At 31.3% G+C, this 20246-nt stretch overlaps 1 protein-coding gene across 1 annotated transcript in view; it reads left to right on the top strand.

The window, feature by feature from the left end:
- LOC127733470 (adhesion G-protein coupled receptor V1-like) overlaps positions 1-20246 on the top strand; it is a 117876-nt gene that overhangs the window by 43545 nt on the left and 54085 nt on the right. The window contains exons 35-53 of the mRNA XM_052242825.1: positions 669-787; positions 1088-1266; positions 1946-2120; positions 4960-5109; positions 5663-6038; positions 6417-6542; positions 6907-7092; positions 7569-7708; positions 8228-8327; positions 8622-8801; positions 9540-9797; positions 11197-11281; positions 11775-11919; positions 13603-13744; positions 15372-15610; positions 15994-16178; positions 16687-17044; positions 17436-17582; positions 19920-20200. Of these exons, the coding sequence (XP_052098785.1) occupies positions 669-787; positions 1088-1266; positions 1946-2120; positions 4960-5109; positions 5663-6038; positions 6417-6542; positions 6907-7092; positions 7569-7708; positions 8228-8327; positions 8622-8801; positions 9540-9797; positions 11197-11281; positions 11775-11919; positions 13603-13744; positions 15372-15610; positions 15994-16178; positions 16687-17044; positions 17436-17582; positions 19920-20200 (3571 nt within the window). The remainder of the gene's footprint in view (positions 1-668; positions 788-1087; positions 1267-1945; positions 2121-4959; positions 5110-5662; positions 6039-6416; positions 6543-6906; positions 7093-7568; positions 7709-8227; positions 8328-8621; positions 8802-9539; positions 9798-11196; positions 11282-11774; positions 11920-13602; positions 13745-15371; positions 15611-15993; positions 16179-16686; positions 17045-17435; positions 17583-19919; positions 20201-20246) is intronic.

Below are 20246 nucleotides of genomic sequence, written 5' to 3'. Positions count from 1 at the left end.
ACATAGTGTTCAGAAAATAAAAAACAAATTTCACATTTAACAAGTTACCATAGCAACAACCCATGACAAAATTTGTATATTATGTAAATAATTTGTATTTTACTTATTTTACGCAGACTAGAAACAACAAAATAATTTAAGAGAAGCTTAAGCTTTGGGTGCGCACATACTTTTCCTATGTATAGGAAAAGTATGTGCGCACCCAAGAAAAAACTTTATATTTGGTTGAATTAATTCAATAGTTATAATAAAGCTTCTCTTAAATTATTTTGTTGTTTCTAGTCTGCGCTCAACGTTTCCACAATGGAAATAACAATTAAAAATTGTATAAATTCTGCAGTTTTCTTTATTTTCATGAAGATGGTACATATTATGATGTAATTGTGACGTCATAACATCAAAAATCTTATGCAATTTATTTATATTTCTTGATTGATTTTATGCATTTCCAAACATTATGTGCATATTTGAAATGTTTTTCAAAAACTTTTTATTTTTTCTTGGGCCAAAACCAGCCCTTAATGCCCCTACTCCTTTCCTCATATCTAAACAAGATGTGAAAAATGATTAGAAGTTATTTTATTAGTGCCAGTGACTTAGCTGTAGATTTATTATAAGATTATTCATTATTAAACAAAAGCAGTTATTGTTGAATTTTGTATGTGTAGGTGGCAGTGCAGCAAGTGATATTAGTCCTATATCTGGATCAGTGTACTTTGTCAGTAATGAACTAAGACGTTCAATTGCAATACAGATATTACCAGACGACATCCCAGAAGGTCAGGAGGTAGGATTCCCAAAATAAATCCATCCCTCTCTAAAAGTTTATATTTAATATTATAGTTTCTGTCAAAGTATAAAAATCTGTTAAGAATAAGATGGATAGAATTCATGTCCATTTAACATTATTTTGCTAAAGTAGGCTGTAAAAAAGTTGCTTCCTTATAATTTTGTAGGTATGCTCCCCTAAAATATACCTAAAGTTATTGATATACTTTACTTGTCTTTTTCCCATGGCCATTATTGTTAATTTTTTTTAATAACCAGAACTGTTGCATGTTTTGATTTATTGTTACCTTGGTTTCAGGATATTACATTTACCTTGCTAACAGCTTCCAATAGTGGAACCATAGGTCTGCGTAAGGAGTTCACCCTATCCATTCTTCCTAATGACAATCCACATGGTACTGTACAATTTTCACAGAACATGTTCACTGTACAAGAAGCTCAGGGTGATAGTATACAGCTGGTGTCACTCACTAGATCGTAAGTTTGGTATTGCCCTACTTATTTTTATATTATTCTGAATACTTTAAGTGAACTCTTTCTATTATTTGTATAAAATGTTTAGACTTTAGAATTCATGTGGCGTATTCTAAAAGAGAGGCTGATTGATGATACCAAAGGGAAATTCAAACTCACAAGTCAATGACAAACTGACAACCACGTGGCAAAAAACCAAAAAACAACCAAATGACAAATAACAGTATGCATAACACAACATAGAGAACTAAAGATTTAGCAGCACAAATCCTACAAAATTCTGTGGGTGATCTCAGGTGCTCTGGAAGGGTAAGCAGATCCTGCAAACCCAGAGACAAATTGGAAAATCCTGCCACAGCATATTGAACCTTTATTGACTGTTTGGCATCATTGAATAGCTTTGTCTTAAATACCATTTTAAATATCAACATAGTCATTAGATAACATTATGACAAGATGCTACAACAGAACTTAACAAGTTTGATGAGCACACTATATGGATGTTCTTACATTTAGGTTCTATGGTCAAGGAAGAACTTACTTTTGGTCTTGCTTGGAGTCAAATGTAACAAGATTTTTTACTCTCATTTTATTATGGAGAAGGAAAACAAGGGTAAAATATACTGTGCCATTTAAATTTTCTTGATGCTATATAGTGGGAACCTTATATTATCTTTTTCAGAGGAGGATTGTTTGGACAACTTAGAGTTTCCTACAGCACCAAACAGACTGACATTGTTACTGAAGCTACAAAAGATGGCAGCAGTGTTCTTAGTTATTACAATCAACCACTAGTTGGCAGCAGAGGGTTAACAGGATTTTTGGTTGACATCACATCAGAAACCAACCCAGCAGATGTATGTTAATTTTTCAAGTATTATAAAATGTAAATAGCATACTTAGTTAGATGTTGACTATGTACCATTACAACTCATTATGTATGCCATACATTTCTTTTGTCATAACATTTTTTAATACAAGCAGTTGGGAAAAAATAATATTTATTGCAATAGAAGAAGTTTTACAGATGTTTTAATAGAAGCGGCATGTGTAACAGTTTTTTTCAGATTTTTAAGATGTGAAGAATTCACTGTTCATGCTACACGAAATTTTGATCCTGAATCAAATTTATGTCTTAGTGATGTTCAAATAACAAATGACTGTATTTTTGTGTTTCTAAGAAAATCTAAGACTGATCCTTTTAGATATGGTATTACTATTCCTTTGTTCAAAAACTCTTCAGATATATGTCCTGTTGTTGTATTACAAAAATACTATAGACTCTGAATGAGTATTTTTAGCAATTCTGAGTCTTTTTTTGTTACTATGAAAGGTGATCCATTATCAAGAAACTTTTTCCTTTCTCATGTAAAATGTGCATTAGACAAATTAGGATTATCTAGTGATAAGTATAGCAGTTATTCATTCAGGAGTGGTGCTGCAACTACTGCCCACAAAGTACCACAGGAAGATTATTTTATTCAAACTTTGGGACAATGGTCCTAAGATTGCTATACTAAATATGTTCACACCTCTCCAGATATACTTAGACAAGCTCAAATTCAAATGACCTCTACTTTGAATAATTAGAATTTGTACCGACAGCAAAAAGTGGATTGGGTTTTTATGCCCCACCTAGAGGCATTATGTTTTTTTGGTCCGTGTGTCCGTTCATTCATCCGTCAGTCCGTCCGTCTGTCCATCTGTCCCACTTCAGGTTAAAGTTTTTGGTCAAGGTAGTTTTTGATGTTGTTGAAGTTCAATCAACTTGAAAATTAGTTCTCTTGTTCCGTATGATATGATCTTTCTAATTTTGTATGCCAAATTAGAGTTTTGACCCCAATTTCACGGTCCACTGACCATAGAAAATAATAGTGCGAGTGGGGCATCCGTGTACTATGGACACATTCTTGTTATTTTTTCTCATTATTTTCAACTTGGAGCTACAGCTGCAAGCATCTGTATTTGGCTATTTCGATACAACATTTTAAGTCAATCTCTAAAAAATTTTCTCAATTCCAAGTGTCAAGATTTAGCTAGAGTTATCTCCCTTTGTATATGGAGATAGAACAATATACAGTATTGGTTTTTACTGTACAGCATATTGTAAATAAATTTACATGTTTCTATATTCTTAAATAAAAAATAGTTAAGTACTTAGTTTTTGTCTCGCCTGCAACAATTTTGTCGCAGTATGTATGACATAGGGATTACTATCTGGCAGCGGTAGTGATGTAAAATATTTGTATAAAGCTCTATATTTCAGAAGGTAGAAGACCTGAATGCCTCATACCTTGTACTCAGATACTTTATGTTACATATTTTCTGTCTGTCATATGTCCATTTTCCTTGACACCATTTCCATGGTTAAGCAACTGCTTGAAAATTTTTTTTTTTTTTGTCTCATTAGTTTCTCACTTATTATCAGTAGTAGGATAACTATATTTGGTATATTAGTTCCATGCATTGTCTTATTGTCTGTCAGACAGGGTTCACCTTACCTCGAGCTCATTTCAAGGATCAGTGATCAAGGTTAAAGTGACATGATTAGGTCCGTTTCTCTGATGCTATAAACAGTATGTCAACTATAAATGTGTATGGAATGAATGTAAGGGGTACATGTCAGTCTGGCAGGTTTCATCTGTTCTTGACCTCATTTTCATGGTTCATTTGTCAATGTTACGTTTTTTGTGTTAGGTCTGTTTTTCTAATACTATAAGCAACAGGTCAACTATGTTTGGTGTATGGAATGATTGTAAGGAGAACATGTCAGTATGGCAGGTATCATCTGTCCTTGATCTCAATTTCATGGTTCATTGGTCAATGTTAAGTTTTCCTGGTTAAATCTGTTTCTTAGATACTATAAGCAATAAGGACAACTATATTTGTTGTATGGAATTATTGTAAGTTGTACATGTCAGTCAGGCTTGGTTTATCTGACCTTGACCTCATTTTCATGAATCATTGATAATGTTAAGTTTATGTGATACTTGTAGTAAAACTTTATCTTTAGGACCATGAACATAAAGTCAATCATGGTTAGTAAAACAGGCGAGACAATTCAGCGTGTGCACTCTTGTTGTATATATTAGTACACTTCTGGTTGTGCTTAGTTTATTACTAATTGCAGACATGTGTTAATTAGGAATTGAGGTTTGGGTTTATGCATATGAGACAGCAACTCAAACCAAGAATTGTCAATTCTATGTTTAAAGAGTAGATATGGGGTAAATGAAAGAGACATTAACTTGATATTAGATATAACCAATACTAGCTTGTATGTAGTTTTCATAGCTCATGGGTTCACTGTTGAAATAATATAAGGGTTAACATCTTGCAAATTCTGGTTTAGGGAATGACAGTATGTGTCTGGTTCTTGTTTCTGTTTTTTTCACGCTATATAATTTGTCTAGAAAAAGTGAAGTAATAAAATGTTATTCTCTTTTTGTCTTGTACTCCAATATTTTTATAGATTTTTTTGGCTACAACAAACTTTCATAGCAACAAGGAAGGTGACAAGAAACTGAAAATGTTTCATGACAACAGCACAAAATCATATTGTCTTCTGAATAATTTAATTAGTTGAAATTGGTTTACTTATGAAATCACATGAAATATTAAATGACACAATGAAATCAGGAACAGTTCAATAATAAATTTGATTTCGACTCATTAGTAAATCTTTTTTTTTAATAGGCATGTGGAAAAGCCTGTTTGAGGATATTGGCTTGTGTAGCCTTTGAAGTGTCTATCTCTTTGAAGACATGTGCCTGGTATTCTACTAGTCTGTCCACACCATTATCTAATACTGCTGATTATCAATATTATATTAGACTTACCTCTAAGGTAAGACAAAACTAACCTTTGATCTCTAAGGTAAGACAAACTAACCTTTTACAGTTTTACCTTGTACTGTGTTTCATGACATTCAGATACATTGGTTCTTTTTTATTATTTTTAAATTTGCTTGTAAACAATTGAGAAGTTTCCATGGGATCAATCAAAAATCAGTAATAGAAGGAAGTCTTCAAGACCAAAAACTTTAAAGAAATTTCATAGAAAATTACATAGAAAACTCAAACAACGTTGATGCTGAGGAAAGGCAGTTGCACTCAGCATGTTGTGCATGACAAGTAAAAACCCAATGGTGTTGTAATAAGGCCAACTTTTACTGAAACTAATGTCTTACCAATATCCTCTTCCCTTAATCTTTGAATTTCAGTGAATTTCTGCTTTACGTGTGTCTTACTACCTTTGACAGCAAAGGCTTCTTCGGAAATGTATACAACATTATGCAAATAAAAAAAAAGTATATATGCCTTTGAAAAAGAGAAGCTAATGAATTTTGTATCATAGATCAGAAGTTAAAAATTATTCATTTGTGTCTTTTTTTCTGCAGATGAACAATTTATATTCAAGAAGAGCTGCAGAAGGAATTGATTTTGCAATTGTAAACAATGGTGTTGCTTTCATTGCTGAAGGCACAAACACAGGAAATGTTCCAGTTACCATCAAGGGAGATAATCTACCTGAAATAGATGAGAAATTTCTAATCCAGCTTAATTCTGTTGAGGTAGTATCTGGTGTTACATCCACAAAACATCCACCTAAATTGGGTAGTATTACCGCAGCAACAGTTGTCATAGAGCAGAATGACAATGCTTATGGTGAATTTAATCTGATAAGTGATAATCCTACAGCCATAGAGGGAGGACATCAGATAGCAGTGGAAGAAAGGCACAAGTTTGCCGTAGATCTAGTTGTGGAGAGGAAAGGTAAATACAAGGAGAGAAGAAGAACCACCAGTAATACTCGATGACATCACAAAATATGAAGATTGATAAGTCAGTAATAATGACTCATTTAAAACAACTTATGTTTAAATTTATAGTTGATTTCAAGTTATGCAAATTGTATTCCTACAGTTTTAGAGATGAAGCGATGTGTTTTACAAACATACACATAGAAAAATAATTTGGTAGTCTATAAATGCCATACTTTGTGCACATAAGTAAAAAAAAATTACATAGAATATATATTAGAGGTCAGTATTAAAACAGATACAGATACAGAGACTAATTCAATATTATTTTTTTTTAGAAAGGAGCATTTAACAGAATCTACAGGTTTTATTGAAGTGTTTACTATTTCAGGAGGTAATTTAGATGATGTTAGTATAGACTGGTACATAGATATAGGAGCGAGTACTGCTACATATGGTGTAGATTATACAGGGGACGGTGCTACGCTACAGTTTACTTCTGGTGTGGCAAGTAAATGTAAGTACATCTTACATTATTATATTAATAAAATTTGGGATAGTAACAATTTTTCACACATTTGCAAAACATAATTGATAATTCAAGAACATTGTGTAAGAAAAAAAAACTTGATATCTTAAATTCCTCATGCCTTAAATAGTTAAATAGGTACTTTGTTTCAGCGGAATACATCATACAATTTTATGGAAAGAATTTGCTTATTATATTTCAATCAAAAAATTTTATTTCTGTATTAGATTATTGTTTATCAACATACTACAATAGTTTTATAAAATCATAATTTATCTCCAAAGCTGTTATATAAGAGGTGAAATAAATTTAGCTCAATACATACATGCAAATCATATTTTTTTCTTTTTAGTAATCACAGTAACCATCTTGGATGATACTGTACCAGAACAAAATAAAACTGTTATAGTTAAACTTAGAAATCCACAAGGTGGTGCAGAACTTTCCCAAGATGCAATGGTAACCATTGTGATATTAGAAAATGACAATATTGCTGGTATTATAGGTTTTGGAACAACTGCTTTGGTTGGAAAAGAAGGTAAGTACTGATTAATTTTACAGGTATGATTACCCCAAAAAATTACATTAACATGTTAAACGATTCAATCAGGTGACAGCATCATTGTTTTATGTTTCATTGAACATTTTGCTGACATCTCTCATCAAAAGTTGTATTATTTATCAATACCTACCACCATTTTGAAATGACAGGTTTGTTGAAGTTATTGCCCCTTAACATTTTTTTTGTGCTTTTAATCAATAACAGCTTCTTAATGCAAATCTTCTGAAACATTACGGTAAAAAAAAAATCATAAATTTGGTAATAATTATTACTTGGCTATTACTTATCATGGTGCAGTTTGGTGTTTTTTTTAATGATTCTTATGTTAATATTTGTTTTTATTTCATTACCCTAGAAATATTTGGAATGGATGTAAGTAGACAATTCTTTTTATTTGATATAAACACAAAATTCTATGATATGTAAATGATTTTAATACATTGTATTTTCAGGTACTGATATAACACTGGCTATTATAAGAGCAAGATCATCATTTGGTACTGTAATGGTTGACTGGAAAATACATGGATTGAATGGAGTAGACCCAGATAAAGGATTCTCACACGTCAATGGAACACTTGTATTTTTACCCGTAAGTCTTTTGAATGACAAAAATAGTAGTAAAATTATGTAACTTCTTTATAAAGACAAAAAAAAATTACCACGATGCAACAATACTATGTTTAATATTAATACAATCATTCTGACTTTAGGCAAAATGTTTGATGATTTTATTATTTTGTTCAAGCATGCTTGTTCTTTGAAATGTTGCTAACAAAATTTTGCCGGTTGTTTGTTTTGTTTTGTTGTCACAGCAAGTTCCAAGTGCCACTAAATCATTTTTCAAAATTCTCAAAACCTCATGAACTATTAACAAATACAAACCTTTTATTTCAAGGTGTTTGATATAAAACAGTCACTTTGAATCTGTTTATCAATTACTGATTTCAAGATGTGTTGTAGATAGAAGTAATAAAGTGAAAAATAATTAGCTTACACATTTTAAAAATTGCACAATATGATATGTATACACATCATTTCCTTATTTGAGATTATTCAAACAATATGAAGTTGTATATTTTGAGCATTGTAATTTTGTTCCATCTTACAGGGAGATACATCTAAGGATGTAACACTGAGTATTTTAGATGATAACACACCAGAGGTGAATGAAGAGTACCAAGTGCTTCTTTCAAATATTAGAACTGTTGGTAAGTATATCATTTGAAGAATAAAAGTTAGGCGAGGGAGATAAACCTTAGCTGTGAAAAATTTATTCATCAAAGAAATTATTTTGCACTTCTTTTTAATATTTTTTATATAAGTATCAATTGGTCAATGAAAAGTGTTCATTACATACAGTATGGTATTGTTTTGTTGCTATCCTCTGGGAAATTGAATAAAATTCAAGATTACATTAATTACAAATACTTGCGAAAAATAGAACATTCAACTAGAAATGTCAAAATTTTTACAACAGTTAGTAATAATGGTTTATATTAAAGGTGTTGGACCCACAGGAGCAGCCATCATAGATTCACAATTAAAGATGGCCACCATAACTATCAACAGTAGTAACTATCCCCATGGGTTATTGCAGTTTAGTCAGACATCTTTACAGATTGTAAAAGAGGAACAAGATGTCATGATCAATTTACAGATAGAAAGAAAATTTGGAAATATAGGTTTGTGGAAAAATAGTGTTTTAACTTATCATTTACATAATCTTTTCGGTGAAAAAATAGTTTTAACTTCACTGCTTCTTTGTTCTTAATTTCAGGTCTTTTATTATATCTTATTGCTTTGCATCACAATGAAAAGCTATTAGTTTTATAGGATATTCACGTCATCTTGAAATTATTACTTAACAAATATCCGCTCTCATAGGTTGCCTTATGATGAGGGAAAGATTCTATTGGCTAGAATGAGATATAAAATTGGGAACATGACAATAAAATTAAAGTATGTGTATGTAATACGCAATCAGCAATTATTGCTACATGTTAACATATTTAAGGATACTGTAAATTCAGAAATAACTGCAAGGTTTTTTATTAATGCGAATAATGCGACTGGGTGAGTATCCCAATAATAAGAACCCGCATTCTGATATCTGATACATATATCTGTTGCAACTTTTCCAGAAATCGCAATAATTAATTTTGCATTTGTGTTCATTCTTCTAAAATTGCAATAATAAATGAATGTAGTAATTTCTGAATTTACAGTACTCGGAAGCACTCTGTACCTTAGAAAGGTTAAACTTGTAGTAAAAGTATTGGCAAACCTTAGTTATTTTAGCTGTTTATCCTAATAAATACATTGACTAAGACATTATACATCAAACAGTATTTATATGACTCCAAGGCTTAGTCAGTAATCTGCATTATAAAAGATGTTAACTTTTACTACTTAATTAACAGGTGGTATAAGAGTATCATATGAAATAAAAGAGGGTTCTGTGACTCCCCTGTCAGAGGATCTCCTGAAGGCTACTGCTGGGGATGATTTTGAAGCCTTACAGGGGTATGTTGATATTGGTAATGGAATCTCATATGCTACAATCAGAGTTAGAGTTAAAGAAGACAGTATACCAGAGCTGGATGAAGTTTTTATAGTAGTACTGACTGGTGTTATCTTACTGAATAACTCACAAGTGTCCAACATGCCTCCTCAGCTAGGTAAGTATAATTCCTGTTAAAGGTATAATCTTACTCCCTTTTATAACGGTGCATCTGAATTGATCAAAGGTGTTGGGATTGTGGTGTCAAAACCAGAAAGTTTTATTTTTGGAACAAAACTTGTTTTGAATGCATACCGAGAAACTTTGCAATCTGAAAATTTTACCTATTTTTAAAAATTGTGGTAAATAAAATTGAGAATGGAAATGGGGAATGTGTCAAAGAGACAACAACCAGACCATAGAACAGACAACAGCAGAAGGTCACCAACAGGTCTTCAATGCAGCGAGAAATTCCCGCACCCGGAGGCGTCCTTCAGCTGGCAAAATATATTTATTTTCAGGATTTCCACCTCAGTTTTTATTAATATTCTTTATCAAATCATTGTATAGTCATTTTCAGTACCCATGTGTTTACCATGAAAACAAATATAAAAATTATTTTTTTTATTTAAAGATTTTGCTTTTAAGGGGAGATAATTCAGATAATATATCCATTGCACATTTTCTTATTTGTTATGTAGCAAGAGAACAAGTGTGGTGACCCTATTTCTACTGTAAATTTCCTGAAAGCATTTAATGAGAATTATCTTCTTGTAATTTTATATAAAATTGTGTCATTTAGTTTCTTCTAAATTGTCACATGATTTCTTTTTACCTCGATAATCTTAACAAAATATGAGAATTTTGTTGAGCCTATAGCTTAAGATGAAGATCAGTGACATGTTCTTTACATTAAAGGAGTAGGTCCAGTAAGACCCCTTTTTGGCCCCAAAATATAGCAGTTTTACAAAATTGTTAAAATGTAAACTTTTAGCTATTTATTGGAAAGTAGAATACTTCTGCTACATAAATATGGGCAGTTTTTGACAATACAATGCATATATATCGGATATTAGCATCATTAAGTCATGCTAAATTACTGAAATCTTCAATTTTTAGCATTTGAGTTAAATTTTAGACGGTTTCCGTCTTAAATGGAAGTGGCCGCATTTGTGTTCATTCTTAATATTTAAATGCAAGATGTATTTGATGATAACACATAACATATATAAAGGTTGAGAGTGAACACGGTTGCGGCCACTTTCATTTTTGGAAAAAACCATCTGAAAAGTGACATATTATGGCATATTTGATAGATTTTTCATATTTCAGCTTGAATCTGAGCGTCTTTAATGATAAAATCAGTTCAAATCTGTCACATAAACTAATTGAATCGACTGAAGTAGACACTTAAGTGTTTAAAAAGTGATCAAAATCTTTCATCAGATGAACCTGAAATTTGAGGCCAAAATCGGCCCTTACCGGACCTACTCCTTTACGGATATAGCAGCTATAAATTACCTAATGGACTCATCTATCTTTAATAATTCAGATATTATTCAAAATTTAATTAACAGGTACAAAGGACACTACCTCTGAGATAATTATATCAGCCAATGATGGAACGAAAGGAATCATAATGTTTGGATCAGATTCCCACAGGTATATGTTCAATGTAATGTCAATAACACCATTTTTTTTCTTTAAAGTAATTTTTTGTATACCTTCTATTTTGACATGCAATATAAATAACAATACATAAAAAATGAAATTTCAAGATCAGTATTATTAGACCAGAAAATACTTATAATTTTATATAACATTATAGTTGACCTTTATACTGAAGGGATACTACATTTGCTGTTTTTGTAAGAAAGACTCCCAAAAGATTTAGTACAGATAACTGTTTGTAAATTCAGAAATTATTGAATATAAGACTCTGGTTATTGTGCCAAAAGAGGCAAGGTGATTATTGCAAAATGGTATTTGAAAAATCATCATTGAGATATTTGTGATGGGTTATGTACTGCTATTTTTTCAAATTCTTGACTAGTGAAAATGTTGTGATAGGAAAAAATTGCATTACGCAGAAAAAAAAGTCAGGAAATGGTTGGAAATTATGGAATGTTTGATTAAATTTCCTATTTCTTTGCAGTGTTGCAGTAGATGAAATTACAAAGAATATTACACTAACTATAATTAGAGATCAAGGAACATTTGGAGAAGTGACAGTGTTTTGTTATGCCCAGGGTATTACTGATGGGACTACGCAAGGACAAGACTTTCGTTTTGATCCTAAGGTATTGTGTTTGTACTGTTGTATCAATTATTAGTGTGATGCATTGGGAGTGGAATGTAAGGTCCTCGAGGTAGTATACGGTTTGTTCTTATTGAGCATACCCGCTTGGAATAAAGAAAATCTGTCTGACAATCTACTATAAGCAGTGTGTTGCTGATGTTTAAAATAACAATATTTTTATAATTGTCTTTTTCTTAATTGTAACACAGTCAAAAAATATTTAATAGTTTATAAGTTTTAACTTTTAAAAATGTTATGTTAGATTTGCAACAGTGTCTTTCATTTTTGTAATTTTCAATTTGCAGATGAATATTCTAATGTTGAAATGTTATTAAAGGTCTGAATAATAAGATTTACTGTTTCAGTTTGGATTGGAAACAAACATTTGCGAACATAATTATGGCTTTAACATTATTTTTCATTTTTAATGCTGAACATTTTCAATTTTACATATATATGATTAGTACAAGAAAAATTAATTGACATACATACAAGTAGCATGTAGTTGTATTCACATTTTCCCTTCACATTTGATTTTCTTTGATTCACATGTCACTTTTTATTTAGGAATAAAGGTGGAGGGATCTCCAGCATGCAGGTAAAACTGTCACCATGTCTATGCCCAGTTTTAAATATGCTTTGAGTTATGTTTTTCCTTATGCAGGTTTTCATACACATCCTTACATTTAAAATTTAGAAATATCCATTTTAGGCTTCAAAATTTTCCTAAATTCTTAGCATATTTTAAAATGTTAAGGGAATTTTTTTGCTATATAAGTGATATGTGTAAATGTATGATTAATGCACGTATGTTTATGATCAATTGAATTATATACGAAAAAGGGAAACGTGAGTTATATTGCACAGAAATTTCAAAAGATGTGGTAAATTTATTACATTGTGTCAGAAAATGTATGTGAACCTGGATTATATTGTTTGGTTTTTTTTTTTATTTCTTATATTGTTAATTTAGACAGCTGTCTACATAATAGTGAACTCATATCTTGAATTATTTAACAAAAAGCTTGTGTATGCATTTTCTTGAACCTGTTCTATACATGTACATGATATCTGCAAAGTTTATAATTGCCACTTTTGCCAAGAGTTAGATAGTTTAATGTTGTTGAAATAGAAATTCATCATGCAAAGCACTTATGGAAAATAGATAAATTCAACCTGACTTTCATTGAATGTTTGTTTAACTTAAAGACTATAAAAATTGTTCAATATTAAAGAACAGAATTTGGGAGTAATATCCAAGACTAGTTTGCTCAAAGTCTGAAAAATGTGTCTGAATGGGATGACATGTCTTTTTGATGGTTGCTGGCTGTATCCATGTTTAATAGAATATTAAAAATTATAAAAAAATGGTATTAATAAAGTTCATAGTTATAACCCAATAACATATCCTTAAATATTATCATATTTTCTTGTCCCTAATATACATGTTATATTTGACTTCCATCCATCCCAGAAGAATTGAATGATATTATAACGATAATGAATAAATTTCCAAACATTAATTCATGGAAGGGTAAAGAAAAATACTTGAGGTTCTTTTGAAACTAGTTTACTTGCTTCTGTTATATATCAATATATTTTATCAAGTTTGCTCTTTATTGTTTTTCCTTTTTTCTAAATAATATATACTACTATTATTCAGTTTTACTTTAAAATTGAACAGGAAGTGACTTTCAAGAAAGGAGATAATAGGAAGTATATTATGATAGAGATAAACAATGATGATATACCAGAACCAGATGAGATGTTTGAAGTCATATTGGCTAACCCTAGAAATGGTGCTATACTGGGATCTCCTAGTAGAGGTAGGTTTGTAGTACATTTTTTGTACATGCAAGTATTTGAAGTCATATTGGCTAACCCTAGAAATGGTGCTATACTGGGATCTCCTAGAAGAGGTAGGTTTGTAGTACATGAAAGTATTTAAAGTCATATTGGCTAACCCTAGAAATGGTGCTATACTGGGATCTTCTAGTAGAGGTAGGTTTGTTGTACATGCAAGTATTTGAAGTCATATTGGCTAACCCTAGAAATGGTGCTATACTGGGATCTCCTAGTAGAGGTAGGTTTGTTGTACATGCAAGTATTTGAAGTCATATTGGCTAACCCTAGAAATGGTGCTATACTGGGATCTCCTAGTAGAGGTAGGTTTGATGTACATGCAAGTATTTGAAGTCATATTGGCTAACCCTAGAAATGGTGCTATACTGGGATCTCCTAGTAGAGGTAGGTTTGATGTACATGCAAGTATTTGAAGTAAAATTGGCTCATCCTAGAAATGGTGGTTATTACTGGGAACTCTTAGTAGAGGAGGCTCATCAAGTTGGTTACTTATTCCTTATATGTTACTTATTCCTTATTCCTTATTAGTTCCTTTTTCCTTATTCGCTAACTCTTTTGTTATTTTTTTTTTATAACTTTCTTGACTTTGATCACTCTTTTCTTAACTTTAATGACTTTTTGAGATATTTTGAAAGGAAGCCAGTGTGCTAACCACAAATTAACCTATCTCTGGGCCAAATCAGTCTGTTAACCATGTTTATCGTCTCAAAGTTAGACTATCAAGTTTTAATAACTTGACTTTTCCTGCCTTTATTCTATTCTCTTTTCCTGTAAGTTCTTCGATGCAAATTTACCCTGTTCTCGTGAATGTACTCATGCTGGACTGATACTCTGTTACTTATTCCTTCCTTATTAGCTTTTTAGACATTGCCCTTTTTTAACAAATAAGTAACAAATAAGGAATAAGTAATGAATAACGAATAATTAACCAACTTGACAACCCTTAGTTGAGGTAGGTTTGTTGTACATAGAGATATATGAAGTCAAATTGGCTAACCCTAGAAATGGTGCTATACTGGAAACTGCAAGTAGAGGAAGGTTTGTTGTACATAGAGATATTTGAAGTCATGTTGGCTAACCTTAGAAATGGTGCTATATGTGAGAACTCCTAGTAGAGATAGGTTTGTTGTGCATGCAGATATTCTACCTGTTTCAAAAAGTAAAAACACACTTTAAAGATCCTTAGTACTACACCTGCAAGGAAGACAATGTTTCATGACAGTCCTGTTTAAATTACACTTTGTGATATTATTTCTTGTGTTGGTTTTTTTTCTGAAGGATTTTCAGATTCTCACTGTTCCTGATGAGGGCAAACAAGTAAAACTTATGCAGCTCTCTCAATTTACTGTCCCATAGTGAATGTTTTTTGCATTTGACCATGGTTTAACATGTACATTTTCATTGACCGCTAATAAGTTATTTTATCTCCCTCTGACAAATTTGACATGTTTTAACCCCTTTGGTTATGCAATCCCTTATATATTTATCCCTCTTTGGCTGCTTTCTACTTAATTGATTATTCCTGTACAACATCAAACAAGATATCTTTAAATAAAAAACAAACTATTTTCATCTGTTAAATGTTTGCAGCCAATGTGACTATCTTAGCCAATGATGATGCTAGTGGATCGTTTAGTTTTGAGACAGACACAGCAGTGACTGTTGAAGAGACAAATGGTGACGTGAAGGGTTTAGCCATGTTAAAGATAGTCAGAGGACCAGGGATTTATGGTGTGGTCAATGTTCCCTACCAGGTTATACCAGAACAAGTATCTAATGTGAATGATCTGTCACCTATGCAGAGTATCATTGTATTCCAAGATAAACAGGTAATCCATCTTAAATATTGGCTTATAAGTCATTAAGATAGGAAAGAATCTGTGTATTGTGACCAAATCTCATGAAATTTTTACATAATATTGATATTGATCATATGTTGTGATTTTTACAATTTTCCTTCTTTGCGATTTTAGAATTAATGAACTTAAAAAAATGGCATATCTGTCATTTTGTATACAATAATTTGTTTCTTTTGATGAGCATATCATAATTATGTGCATTTGATCAATTGTTTTCTGTTTTTTTTGCAAGGAATAATGCTTATATCATCAGTTTTAGGAATACTTTTCATAATTCCATTCCTCATGTACATATTTATTTTCAATACTTTATGGAAAAGTTAATTCATACCTGGTGTTTTATTGTTCTCTAGGATTCAGCTATTTTAGAATTAGAGGCAGTGGATGACAGTGACCCAGAACAGATAGAAAGATTTACCGTCAGGTTATCACAACCAAGTAATGGGGGCTTGCTGGGACAGCATACAGATAAAGTTGTTATTATAAACCCTAATGATTCACCTAATGGTCTTATGCAAATTTATGCCAGGGGAACAAGGTATGTAATAGTTTCATAACTTTTCTTGGCTTCTATGAAAGGGTCTGATTTTATATTTGGTCTATAGCTTGATAATGTTTTGCGTAGTGTGAAAGCAATTTCTTCACTTGCCGTGCAGGAACTTTCTGTTTGCCAACAGTCTGAAATTTACAAGCAAAATTTCCGTCAAAGTTTTCTTGGCTCCAATGAAATGAAATGATCAGTTCTGCTTCAGTATACTTCTTACCTCAATCAATCGCATGCAGCAGAGCAGGTCCAGACCCATTTTTGTCTTTTTTGGAATATTATACTTTATAGAACTATTAGAAAAACAGATTTTTTTTATACTTTATTTGATTAATAATGCTTTTTATTCATTTTCTAGAGTTAAATAAAAAATAATAAAATGCTTTGCAAGCCTTGCATTTTGAATTTGAAAATTTAACTATATCTTTCGGATAAATATTATAAAGTATTGTGGTAGAATCTTTATATGACTTAATGGAGCTTTAATTTGCTTATCTTTCAGCAACAAGACAATTACTGTAGATGAAAATGTTGGTTTGATATTCTTTGACATACAGAGATCTCAGGGAACAGATGGAAGGATATCTGTTGACATGGCAACACAGCCTGGAACAGCCATTACTGACACTGACCGCTCCTTGGTGACCTTGTCTCGCTTACAGTCAATACCATCTATACAGGTGGTCAACTGGTACAGTTACACATACAATGGTATGGTGTATATTGTCATGCTGACAAATTTCCGAGTGGGAGAATTGACGTCTGCGATCGGTAGTGATGGATCTGCAGGAACTATAAATGTGGACAGATTGTTTCATTCTACTCTGTTTAAATGGCAGGGAGAGATGATCCCATTGCAGGTATAGATAAATGTATGGTTTACCAAACAAACAAGCAAACTAATATTCTATGTACAACTATGGTTTAATCTTTTATATACTTTTATATTGTGGATTCATTTATTTTTGTGGGTAATACTTTTTGTGGATTGAGAAAAAATTGTATATTTTCGTGAATATTTGATTTCATAGTTTTGCCAAAGTCTTCATACAAGCCTATCGAAAATTTGTACTTTGTTGAACATCAAAATTTGTGGTTAACCTTAACCCATGAAGTCCGCAAAAATTGGTATCCAACGAATAATAATGAATCCACAGTATCTTTTAAATACTTAATTGAAAATTATAAAAACCCTAAAAATATGATGATTTGATAAAATAGATTTCTATAATTTACATTGTTTAATTTCAGACAATAGAAACAGATATTGCCTCTGCAGCTGTTTCCTTCAGTATTGGTAGCAGCACCTACCTTGCCATCAGTAACACAGGAAATGTACGAAGGTACCAGAGCAAGTCAAGAATTTACAAAGTCAACACAAATGGAACCTTACTAGTAGTAAGTATTTATATGGGTCATTTTCAAAAAATGTCGAATTTTCAGTACACCCATGCTAAAATTTGTATTTCTAATGGAAATTTCAGTTGTAATGGTTTAAATGAAAGCTTGTCGGATTTATGATTCAGAACATCGATAATAAACACGATTTACATCTATTTTGATAAGATTAAAATGTATTTAAGTCCGATTTTTGGGGTATTTGTGTGCGTACAGTGTCAGAAAAACACATTGCAAATGATTTTCTGATCGCCTTGATATCTGCAAAAGGGACTTTTTAAGAACGTTAATAAGTATTCTAACGAAAAATCGTAGCTTCTTAATCATTTTATGTAACATATTATCTACAAACTAAATTCAATCAGCGTACGGGAGGTTCATGTCCATCCTGTTACCACTACTTAAATCAGCCGTGATATTGTTCTCCCTATGAATATCGAATCAGTCAATGTTGATTTCAAAAGTTCAAAGTTACCTTTATATTTAAAACACCACGTTTCTTGTACGACAGTGTAGAGAAAATAAATTTTAAGACATTTAGTGAAAAAAAATAGAGGGTACTTTTTTTCATGTCTATGCTGTTACCAACAATTTTGATTAATTACACCAACAGTATACTTGTAAAAAGTGCAATATCGTGTTGAAAATCAAATTCACAACAGAAAACCATAATCACTTCACCAAAGGGAGTAGTCATTTCACAACAGCATTCAAAAATGAAGAAATTTGTCTATCCTGTTATGTCTATCCTGTTACTATGGTTACTATGGTTACAGTAACAGGATAGACAATTGTAGACAGAAACGTTGTTAAAAAAATTATCTTAACATATAGTTGCAAAACGAATGAAATATTTCGTTGTTTGAACTCATCTTAAAGTTATAAGGTCTTATTCTTCCCAATTAAGCATTTGCAGGTGCAATACTGATATCGGTAACAGGATAGACAAAAAGGCAACAGGATAGACTTTTATATAGTGACATATCATAAACGTACGTTCCTGTTACCAATGAAATAAAGAGAAAAGTAAACTAACTTATGAGGGATTTACTTGATGTTGGGTTTATTTGAAAGAGAGAAAAAAATGCCGAACAATATGAATTGCTATCTTAGACTTGCATTACTGGTAGTAATTTTTACAACCTTTGAAAACCAATTTTTAGAGACATTTTTCAGTACAACCTGGAAAATTGGCAAATAATCTATTATTTTACAAAATGAATATATATATAGAAGTTTATTCTCTTGAAAACCATCTAATTGGCTACGTAAAACAAGCTTAAATTTTTATCTAAACCTTTTCTTAATAACCCAAAATTTCTTTTGAAAATGGTAACAGGAGAGACAAAATATTGTACCACCTATCAAAAAATGTTTCAAGATATTCTTGTATGACATTATTAAGATTGCATCTTTTAACATGTTGTTCTTTAAGTACTGTTTGTTTTGATTTGCTTATGTAGAGGGTTGTTTGAATAAGTAACTTTTAATATATTTTTCAATTTCAAAATTCGACATTTTTTGAAAATGACCCACATATCTTATATATTTTGATGATTAATTTTTACACAATACAATATCCAAGACTAAAAGACAAATGGGAGGTCAAAATTTTACACATTAAGGCACATTACAACATATATTTATTAAATATCTGTAATTTAAATTCAATATTTTGTTGTTTCTTGAGAAAGTTCTATAATCCTTTTCTAGTGCTTACCTTTCTTTTCAATTGGCAGTCAAAAATGTTACAATTGTCATCCTCATAGACTAACTTTACATAACGTATTTATTGTATTTATTGTTAATTTGTTCTCATCCTCGATATGCATGAAATATTTTTCACTGGACATAAAATAAAAAAGAATCAATCAATTAATGGCACAATACACCTTATCGCTATTTAGTCCCTTCCGAAAAAAACAGTCTTCTAGACAACTTCCTGTTTGGGTCAAATATCACAAAAACAAAGGTCATCAGCAATGAGCTAAGGGAGGAAAAAGTTTGGAAAGTGAACATTTTAAAATTTTGATAGTTTTTATGAAGCAATTTTTAAAAGACAAATTAAAGTTGTTAAAAATGCTTTGTTTGATGTGTTTATGATGGTTTAAATCTGTCTCTATGAAAGTTTTATGCACAATATATTGTTTGAACAAGGCTCCAGATAGCTTCAACTGGTTTGAAAAAGTTGTGTAATTTTAGAACTTATCCAGATTGTTATAAATAGCAATAATGTGTATTAAAGTGTAGGAATGTTATTCAAATTTATTGATAATTGCTACAGTTGTTGTGTTGCTACAGTTTTTGTGTAGACTATTTCATTGTTCTACCATACAGATTCAAGATTTATCAACATCAGGAGCAAGAGATGTTAAATCCTTCACATCAGGAACAGATAACTTTCTGGTATTCGCTAACTCTAAGGATAACAATGGTAACACACTGGTTTCTGTAGACATTTACAAATGGGACCAGTCTATAGGAATGTTCACCTTTGCAGCATGGCAATCTCTAGATAATCAGGGTGCAGAAGCAGTAGCTGTTTTTGAAATGGAGGGTGTTGTATATATGGCAGTGGCTAATAATTATAATTCTGTTCAAACTACATATATTGTTGAGTAAGTCCTAAATTATTCGATTTCATAATGATATTCACTCTTTTTA

The sequence above is a fragment of the Mytilus californianus genome, unplaced genomic scaffold (assembly GCF_021869535.1).
Source record: "Mytilus californianus isolate M0D057914Y unplaced genomic scaffold, xbMytCali1.0.p SCAF_3, whole genome shotgun sequence".
Classification (NCBI taxonomy): Eukaryota; Metazoa; Mollusca; class Bivalvia; order Mytilida; family Mytilidae; genus Mytilus; species Mytilus californianus.
This window is presented reverse-complemented; position numbering and strand designations above follow the sequence as displayed.